Consider the following 10,760-nt stretch of genomic DNA (forward strand, 5'->3'; position numbering starts at 1 on the left):
GGCTGGGTAATGAATCCAAACTTGCTTTCAGACCTGCACACATGACAAATGGGGTGAGACAATGGTGAAGAGAAATGAGTACAAAACATACCCACTAGGTGAGTAATTCCTCTAGTTTCCCAGAAGCTACCTGCAGTAGCAAAGGCCACTTGTCTAGTGTGATAAATAGGGCATACTTCTTTTTCACAAGTGAAAGGCTGACACTGGGATTCAAACCATACAAGAATAAAATGCAAAATAACCTTGGATCACATAAAGAATCTCATGACATACATGCATACCCATTGTGACATATTTTTTCAAGAACCTAAACTCTGTACAATGAACAGCAAAGTATTGTTCTCCATAGAGCCGCCTTATGGCAGCAACATTTGTCTCTGTGGAGCAAACATGAAACTGGTTCTCAAATGCTTTGAAACATTAAAAAAATCTTTGAACACTCCTAGAAAGCAAAATTCTAGTGTGCTGAACTTCGACCCTCAAGATCTTTAAGACACATAAGGTTCTATTTCAACAAGCTTCTTCCTTTGAAACCTGAATGCCAAATGCAGTGTATCTACCAGACGTAAGGTTAGATCAGGCGTCACTGAACCTTAGGCAGGTTATGCTGTACCTCAAGAAGGCTGCACCAGTCGCAGCAGACTGTCTCCCTGATTAAACCAAATTTGCCTCAGGCCCAGAGCTTCTCCTTAGGTGCAACATAGAATACCACTTACTTGTATGGGATGTGTTTGCTTCCATTGACAAGGGCGAGGATGACATTGCCCAGTGCTGACAATGAGAGACAGAGGCCAGAGCTTCCTTCCCGGTTTTTGCTGAGCACTTTCACGCAGCTACCCAGGTCAATAAGGTGCAAGCGACTGCGACCTCCAGACACTGCCATAGACAAAGAAAGCAAACAGTTAGTGTGTACCTCCAAAAGCAGCTTCCCAGGAAAGCAAAAGACTCACCACAACCTGCAAAGAGGAAACAATCCGGAAACCTTTCCTAATTCAGAAATTATAGGGGTCTTGTTGACTCAGTGTCAGCCTTTACTGCTGTACGTTGCTTTTGCTTCCGAACTGCCAAGGGTCTCAGTACTCACCCACTCCTGCAGGTTTAACTCTGTGAAAGTCACCACTGTGCCTTTTTTTTTAAAATATAGCTCCATTAGCCCGTACCCGATTTAGCTCTGTTTCTGTCATTATTGTTCCTTTGTCCAGAAAACTACAGGCTGGGAATTGCTGCTTGGTGTGCAGTGATCCTGTGGTAGCTTCTCCTATCTTTTCCATCTTGAATACTGGATCTTCAGAAGAACCTATGGCATCTGTAGAACGTTCAACTTTGCTTTAAGTCTATATACATTTACATTATAATTTGGGCTAAGAAAAGGTTTGCCATGCCATGGGTGACGGGTTGTGGACAAGCTACTCTATTCTGAAAAGAGTTTCTGTAAAACTGGCAGTGGATCCTAGTGTTTTTTTTCTGGTTTACTCTGTATCAACACACTACCTTTAAAGTGAAAAAATGCTACCTTTGAAACACCAAAATTAACAGACACTTGCTCTTTTTAAGTGTTTATGGTTCCTTATGAAACCAGGATGGGGAGTACGTAGACTTTACAGAAGTGCTTCTAAATCTCTCCTTTCTCATGACAGTTTTCTAGCTGGGATTTTTTTTTTTTTTTTTTTTTTTTGCACCTGATCTTTGACCACTCCTCCCTATTCTCAAAAGTTAGTTTACAAGCAATCTGTGGGAAACAGCAGTTTTATTTCTAGGATCTTAACTCAAAAGTTAAGTGCACTACTTGAGGGCACAAACATAACTTTAACAGGTATAGAAATACTTTCACATCTGAGTTTACCTCTATGCAAATAAATTCAGTGCCATTTTGACACAACACTTCAAATTATGCATCTGTTGTTAGAAAAAAGGGATTAGCAGTGGTGGGAGGCCAGTTCACAAGCAAAGATGGCTATGGGAGCAACTACACAATGGGGCTCTAAGAAAAGAATTCTCTAGATACATCTAATTGCTTTGGAAATGTCTTATCAACCACAAGTATGTTTTTTCAATGACCCTACATTCAGTAGCTGTGGTACCATGCCATGGTATACAGGCCTGTAAGTGCTACAGGAGATAGAAGGAAATAAATTTACACACAGATGTGAGGAAGACATTTGTAAAACTTGTATATATTGACAAAAAAGTGATATATAGCCACATCAATTTGCAGATTTGCTGATAGAAAGCAAATGTATATAAATGTAGAAAACATACAGCTACTAGAGGTATATATAACTATTAGCTGCAACTTAAAACATGTTAACCTACATTGAAAAAATAAGGAGAAAGATATTTTGTTTTCTAAGCACTGCAAAACACAGGACTCAGTGTTCAGTCTTTCTACCTGGTGTCTTGCATGTCACAATGTTTTCCTTAGAATGTGTTATATATAATTCTATAAGTCTGTTTCTGTTGTAGGTGATAGCTAATTAAAATGCACAACAATAAAATTCCAAGTAGATTTTCTTGATAAAAGAAAAAAGAAACAAGAATAAAGAGAAAAAAGATGAGAAGATGAAAAAATAAAAAGCAAAGCAGAGAGAAAAAAAAAGAAGGAAAAAAGAAGAAAAGGGAGAAGAAGAAAGAAGAGAGAAGACTTATCCTGTGAAAGTGATTTATGCTATGGGGTTTGAGAATAATGTTCCAAAAATGTAGCCAACATGTCTGTCAACATTTGTTAAAATACAGTAACTTCTGCATTTTTTAAGTCCTGTTAGTTCTTCAGCTATAACAAGTACTAGGCAACACAGGATTTCCATGTATTAAATTATACTGCGATATTGGTTAAGTCATACTAAGTATCAAGGAACAGAAGTGAAGAATACATGTCTGATTAAACTAATGTTGGTGGCTAGACATTCAAGATGCTGTAACAGTCCAAATATTGTATGACAACCCATTAAACATCTCCATGGAAGTTTCACCACTGTGCCCTTGGTGGTGTGAAGTGGTGGGATACTTCTCACGCTTCACTTGATGCAGAAAGTCAGGCTTTCCTGGGGAACCACCCAGGCAGGTACACCTTCACCTCCTCTGAACTGCTCATGGAAGGCTTTTGCCTCCCCTCTACAAGTCCTTAAAACTCTTAAGACTTCAGAATCCCCGAGTCTCCTAAGACTGCTACCCCCAGAATGTTGAAATTACCTTTTTTTGAGTATCCCTCAATGATTTCCTTAGAAAAACAAAGAAATATGTTTAGTTGCTACTGAAAATTACTGCAGGTGACTTTACTGAATTATATTAAATAAATATTTCTGTTACTAAGATCACCAGACATTGGGGAAATAAAAGAAAATGAAAGAAATCATTACTCTTCAAAATCTCAATCATGCTGTTCCCACACAAAGTCCTATTACACGGGCTGAGGAAATCCAGAATAAGAGAAATTACTGGATCTTTCCTTCTTATTTAATTTACAAGTAAGACATTTCAAGGATAGCAGATCCACTTGCTTAAGATTAAAATGAAGTTATTTGTTAGGCAAGTTCTGCACTAATATGCCTGGCAACTATAAAGAAAAGAAGTGGAACATCCTCACACTTGTTTTTGTGTATGGCCACAGAGACTTTGCAGAGTTGACAGCTGAAAAATGACTGTGACAGTTCTGCCACAATGCCATTTATTTCAATGGTATGAGGCCTGCTTCATGACATTCCTGGTAATGAATCTAACAAGGAGGTAAGTGCAGTACCAATGTGTTATTCTCACAGTCAATTTTACCAAAATCATACGTTACCCAGCCCTTTAAGAAGCTGGATTTCTTTTTTTTTTCTTTTTTTTTTTAAATCCTGTTACTGGAACCTATAGATCTCTACTATCTGCATGTGGGTTTTTTTCTAAAAAGTCCTTCATTACAGCACGAGACAGCAATAATCACTAGGCGCCCTTTCTAGGCAGCTGGAATTCCCCCCTTGTTCAATTATCGGTGAGATCTGACCCTGTCTGGCTTGTGAGACCAGTCAGATATGGGAACTTGAAGACAAGAGGTGGTATGGCCATAAGAAAAAGATATAACTCAAGGCAGTGGGCAAAGCATGCCATATTATAATCCAACAGGATCACGTCTTCATTTATGGAAAATGAGTCATTATAGCCACAGCAAAACTTTTATTTTTTCTTTTTATTAATTGCATTTGAAAATAGTAGAAAAGAACTGTGTACATGTACTTGCATGCAGTAAAAAAAAAATTAATAATAATTCCCTCAAATTTAGCCATCTTAATTCCTATGAACAAGTCTGTCTGAGCATTCAGTCTTCCTTTCCACCGCAGGGTGGTTAATTAATAAACCTTTAGTTAATTGAGATTTCTGTTTGCCAGTTGCACTGGGGTTATTACTTAAACACATGCAAACTGCATTTCCATTTAGAACAACTTTCTGTTTTTTCTTTAGTAAGTACAGCCAATGTAAGTTTTCTGCATTCAAACATTAGCCATTAATACTGTGGTGGGTGTTCACCGACTACACACAATAGCTTGCAATCTATTCTGTGTTACAAATAACCTATGCAGATCCAGGAGCTGAAATGTATGCTACTCCTGCAGAATTGCCTAAGCCCACAAATTTAAAGAAGCAGAGGTCTCTGGTGTCTTTCAAACAAACATTTTCTCTCTGTAAAAAATTATTATTTAAAAAAAAAAGAATTTCAGTGTAAAAGTTTTCTTTTTCAGTGAGGGTGCTTCATACTGTATACAAATCTTTTACCACTGGAACTTACTTTAAAAAAAAATGCCTCGGTATATCTCCAGTTATAAACCATTTGGGAGACTTGAAAAAGAAGATAAATACAATAAAAAAATATAAATGGTGCAAGACAAAGGAAACCTTTGAAAATAACAGAAACATGTAAGTAGACATGGAAGCATCTTTTCTTCATTTACAGGTGGGAGATGGAAGTAAAGACAAAAGCCAATGAAAGCATCTATGGCAAAGAGAAGGAGCAAGCCAATCTGAAAAGCCCAGAGCCACGAGAGCCCTTTGTGCACAATGTAGTCAGACCAGCAACTAAAATATTATGAATCTCCAAGAAAACGTACAGTCTATGGATTACCAACATCAGCTTCCACATACACTGCCTTATTTAGGTGCAGAAGGGGAACAGCTACTATAAGGGTGGCAAGGAATTCCTGTTGCCACAATGTTTTAATCCATGACCTCAACACTATTAGTAAAGATAATACTAACAACCAATCTGAAAAGCACGTGGTTTTTTTTCAGATACAGAGAGCCAGAGAGTGCTGAGGACTGCTAGTATCTCCATAACAGCAACTAAATTGACAAGTGACAGTAATAATCTTCAATGGCCTTTAACGGCTTTGGTGAGTCTTTAACAGGCAGGTGGACAGCATGCCCGTACGAATGGCCTGACCCCATGCTGACTGGAGAACTCTTCTGATTTTCACCACTAAAGAATATTGTTTAAGGGGCTGTTTAAAGCCAATTTCCAGGAAGGTTTGGAGAAGACAGAAGGGAGCAAAGGAACAGCTTACTTCCGCCTTTGCCGCTCTTCTCCATGCGGTACTGGTAGATATGCAGAGTGAAGAGCATGTGAGAGTTGCGGTGATCCTCCTCGTCACAGTCCCGCTGGCTGCTGCGACGTGAAGCGATGGCGGCATCAAGGAAGAAGGCAGCTTTCTCCACTGTAGGGGCACGGAGCTCACTCTGATTCTGAAGCTGCAGTTAACACAAGGGAGAAATGACCTAGAAACTCCCTCACAAGTCAACACTTCCAGACAACTTCCCAAAGTCAACACATACTTTGGATACACTGGCTTCTGATGGGACCAAAAAAGGAGGAGCTGTCTGGCGTAATGAGACCCTTCCGACACTGGCAGTGGCAATACCATGTCCTCCAGGACCACCACAATTTAATCCAGGCTTTTGAGGTTTCTCACTTGGGGTACCTCTGGTGGCAGTTGCTGCACATACGCCCCAGCAACTGGAAACTGTCCTATGGGCAGGACACGCACATAAATTTATTCCTTCACTTTCCCAGAATTTGAAGTTATTTTTGCTTATGAATTATTCATTAGTTTCTTTATTTTTACAACCTTTTTTCCCCCCTGCATTATTGGCTCTGACAATCACCACATCTTTCTGATGGTTGGAAGTGGAAAAAAGAAAGTGTGGAAGACACGTTGATTCCAAACTCAACAGCTGGTGAAGAATGGCAGGGGCAGGACTATGTGTTACCCTTCAGAAAGTGTTTGAAGAGAGCAGTTCACAGCTAAACCTGGGGAAAAACAGGACTGAATTTTGTGTTCAGCCCCATAGCATGTGGAGAGCAGCAGAGAAGAGATGCCTTATTCTTGTCCCTTCATACATAAACTCATGCATCTGCTCATGAGCCAGGGTAATCCATAAAATGGAACAAGCCAGGTAATGTACATACATTCACATTTGCAACTTCAATCCCAGTCACCAGCCTGTTCTTATCTCTCCAAAGTGATAGCATAGGATGGCAGATATTATTAACCCCCTATAACAGTAGGAATGCATGCATGTTTCATGTCACCTAGGATTAGTATGTCTGTGGAAGAGACATGTGACTCTGCAATCTAGCGGCATTAGTTTTGGCAGTACGCAGAGTTGGCCCACAGCCCATAGTATAAACTTGTTTTGCCTGGCATAAAAACAACAAGGAACTCCCATTCTCAGGGTTTGCTCCCCTGCTACGTAATACTGTTACAGTTCTCTTGAAGAAGACAGTGCTCCTGTCTTCTCCTGATGACCTGTAATCAGCCTGAGGAGGGATTAATCCAGGGCTGTGCATGGGAGGCGGTGACACAGCTGAAAGCTAAGGTCTCTCTAGAAAGAGAGAGTGGGGCAGGAAGGAGTTAACAAGGCAAGCAGAAGGCAGGCTGTGGGCTGATCTCACTAATGTAAGCAACAAGAAAATATGTGGACTTGGAAAGGCCCAATGACAGACAGTACGACATACGCTGATTATTTATTTGTTATACACTGCTGATTTTGCATGTCTGTATGGCTATAATGTAATATCCTCCCTTCATCTGAGAATTTTGAGAATTCAGGTGTAGGACACATGACTCCAGAATGTCGCTATGTCTAGTAAACACATATAAAAAGGTTTTTTTTCTTGCAATTTAATTCAGTATTTTACATTGTAGGGATACATAGATGTCTCATGAAGCTACCTTGTCCCCACTGATCTAAAATAATTCATTTTTTATATAGCTGTTCTATGTGTATCTATATGAAAATAAGTAACAATAATGGGATCTTTATTATTGTTATTCTGCTTAATTACCTCAGTAAAGAATTAAGCTCTATGGAAAGCCTAGTTGTTAGACAGTTAACATAACACAGGTAACATATGTATGCTTAACTAACCTATCTACCACCGCAACAAGAGCTGTGAAGACTCAAGCCTCCCATCTTATATTCTCTAGACTGCACACGTTACTGGATACCAGAGGATCAGACCTCTTGTGATACTGCAAGTATTCCATTAAGCGCTCAAGCCAGGAACTAAGTGAGAATGAGAACCCTGATTGTTATATAAGATCAAGACACAACTTTGTAGTCCTTGGGTAGAATGGAGAAGAATGGAAAATATTATCTCAATATGCCTAAAAGGCTTGAACCACGAAGAGATAAAACACAAAACTTATTATTTGCTATTAAAAATCCCACAGTTCATGACTTTTGTGGATGTGAATCGTGATTTCTAGATTCTTGGAGCTGGAAACAGGGTACATGACCCTGTAGGTTCATTTCTGTCTCCCTCCATTCCCTATCCTTGGATAGGCAGTGCTCTGCAGGTTCTCGGTGGATGCAGCCTTTGCTTTTAAGGTTGAAAGAATGCATTCAAGCTCCATTATCCTGGTTCGCTCCCTCTTCATCTACTCATACAAAAATCAGATTTACTCCCTCACAGACAGCAAAAATAAAGAATAGGCCTTACTTCCCCTCAAACCAAGGGAGGAGGGGAAATAGGGCTGCTGAGACTTTCTAGTGGTTACCCAGGAAAGACATGAGCCAGTTACTCATTCCTTCTAAACCTGCAAACATAAGGAGAGTTCAAGTTGCTCTTGGCTTGCCCAGCTCAGGAATTTATTTCTTGGCAGCAATTAATAAGTAGCGATTAATGTTTCCTACAATGTTGCTAATGCAAATGCTATAAATAGTTTATAAAGAGATAAACAGCCACATTAATGGCCTGCAGCTATTTGTGCAGTACTGTAAATATTTCAGCTTGTTGTTTTACAAAAGAGAGATCACTTTTTTTTTTTTTTTAAGAATGAGGTGCATTTTTGTTTGCATCTAGTGTTTTCACATTTTATTGCAAACACAAGCCCCTGCTCAGTATCAGTTATACCAGAGGTAAAATATTTAGGCCAGGGGAGCAGATGGCCCAGCAGCTGCAGGTCATAAACTTCTTGCATATTTTAAAGTAAACACTTTCAAGTCTATAAACTTAATGCTCTGGGTAGTTCTTGAATTTGAATCATCTCAATAAAAAAAAAGAAGGAAAAAAAAAATCATATTGCTTGTTTCAGTGTAAAATGAACCTTGGATTCACCTGCATGCCACAAATGGGGTCTTCACAAAGGTAGACACCTGGGGACTGGCCATCTTGCAGGCTGCCTGTAGCTACTTCTGACAACAGGTCTCTCAGATTTTCTTCTTTCCCCCACACTTCAACTGCAGAAATTCGAACCGAGAAGCGGGCTCCTGTCTTCTCTTTGCGTTCATTAATCAGCTTGAAGAGCCAGGAGATGGCACAAGGGATTATGCCAAGGTTTTGCATTGAATCATCCTTTCCAATCATGGTGTATGACTTCCCTGTCAGAGACAAGGGGATAGAGAAAAGAGAACATCACTCCCAGGATCTTCACAGCTTACTGCCAAGAGACTGTATCCTGCACAGCCTCATGAAAACAACTTCTTCACTACAATAAGGATAGTCCGCAAGGGAGAAAGATAGGCAGGCACACAATAATACATGGAAAATGCAGAGGAAATCTTGAACTGCTTTCAAAAATCACTACCTCATGCATCTCCCATTCCACAGACAGGGTGTTACAGGTCCCTACGACAGAACAGTACAGTCTCTGATGTGGGGGAATAGTGGGAGAATTGAGCAAGGCAGGAGAGCCACAGTCTCTAAAAATCCCTGCTTTAGATGCTGTGAGTGTGGTATTCTTTGAATAGTATTTTACCTCAAAGCACTATATTATTCTTCATACCCTGGGGTTCAGACTGATATAAACCTGGTCCCAGGATCATACAGACATAACTTCATCCAGGAATAAGGAAAAAAAAAAATCCCAAACCAAAACAACCCAGGTACATGTGCTCACTTGGTGCAGAAATGGGTCCACAATAAGAAATATTTTATCTGGGTCAAAACCTTCCACTGGTCTGCTATTATTTGGCTATGAAATTATACCCCAGGCTTGTCTCTGCTGTAAAAGTTTGCTATGAACAGAGTACTATGTTATACTGCTTTACATGTCTCTACATATAATGCTTTCAGACAAGTTTTGTGAAGCTCCTAAATTTATAAGCCAAATGGTAAAGGTGTACATCCTTTCAGGCAAGTACTAGTTGTTTCATTACCTTGTTTCATTTCTTATATTGTACCTATGTGGAAAAAGATCAGTGAATAAAATAATTCTATGCACTGTGGCAAGGTCTGGGTACGTCCATAGTTGATGGAATGGTGGTAGTACAGTTGGTGAAGAAACTGCAGACTCAACTCATTCTCCAGAAAAGCCCTAGCTAGGCCTCCTCTCTAAAGAACATGTAGCATGTTTCAGACACTGTTAACTGGTGGCTTTCTTTTCCATCTCATTTGCCATCTCATATTTGTCAGGTCACAGGTGGTTAAGTATCTGAGTGCTCATCCTAGTGTTACTCCTGCCTGGCCCAGATGAGCTGTGTGATTAGATGGACCAGTGGCCCTGCTCAAGTCATTGTGCCAAAGCTAGTGGCATTGCAGCATTCGGTACTCTCCAGTTGTTGCCCATAATTTAGGATAACCATGATCTGATAGAGCTTGATCTTCTTTATCACTTTAAAACTGAATTATCCTTTTAAATATTATGTGTAAGTCTGTGTTTCTTTGAGATAGTAATGAATGGAGATCACTGCATACAAAGGATACAACCCTCTTCGCTAAAGAGACAGTATTTTCAAAATAGTAATAGATAAGCAAGAACAAACTATATGATTACTTTTGAAATCCTGTTATTTCAAAAGAACAGTGTGCTAATGATGATGATTCACATTTTATTGTCTTTCCATGAATATGTGAAATGATGTTAATGCATTTGCAAAGTGCAAGTTTTGACCCACTGATAACATTCAGTTAACCATTAGAATAGGATTTGTTGGAGACAGAAGAGGAATAGGTTAGTAATGAGTGAATTAGCTAATCAGTGAATAGAATATAGATCAAACTACTTGAGTGTCCAGTCACAGCACTTGAATAGTGCCACCACAAACGTCAAGTACTTGAGTGGACACTCACAGGTTCTAGACAGCTTAATAAAAGTGGTATTTCGGCAGTCTCCAACACCCAGCACATTTTTAAAAATGTAGATCAGTTGGATCATTTATTAACAATTCACAGTTGGACCATTCATTAACAACTAAAGAGAGTGAAAAAATTCATATTACACTTAGCGGACAGAATGAAGCAACAACTCAAAGGTAACTTAGAATCATAGAATAGTTAGGGTTCGAAA

General features: G+C 39.4%; 1 protein-coding gene across 1 annotated transcript in view; it reads right to left on the minus strand.

Moving 5' to 3' along the window:
• Positions 1-8,848, minus strand: part of LOC104408092 (kinesin-like protein KIF26B) — a 58,235-nt gene extending 49,387 nt beyond the window's left edge. Inside the window, exons 1-3 of the mRNA XM_010017576.1 lie at positions 8,591-8,848; positions 5,535-5,718; positions 717-876 (exon numbers count right to left, since the gene is read on the minus strand). Coding sequence (XP_010015878.1) covers positions 717-876; positions 5,535-5,718; positions 8,591-8,839 — 593 coding nt within the window. The 5' untranslated portion in view covers positions 8,840-8,848. The remainder of the gene's footprint in view (positions 1-716; positions 877-5,534; positions 5,719-8,590) is intronic.
• Between the last annotated feature and the right edge of the window lie 1,912 nt (positions 8,849-10,760).

The sequence above is a fragment of the Nestor notabilis genome, unplaced genomic scaffold (assembly GCF_000696875.1).
Source record: "Nestor notabilis isolate BGI_N333 unplaced genomic scaffold, ASM69687v1 scaffold3967, whole genome shotgun sequence".
In the NCBI taxonomy this organism is placed as follows: domain Eukaryota; kingdom Metazoa; phylum Chordata; class Aves; order Psittaciformes; family Psittacidae; genus Nestor; species Nestor notabilis.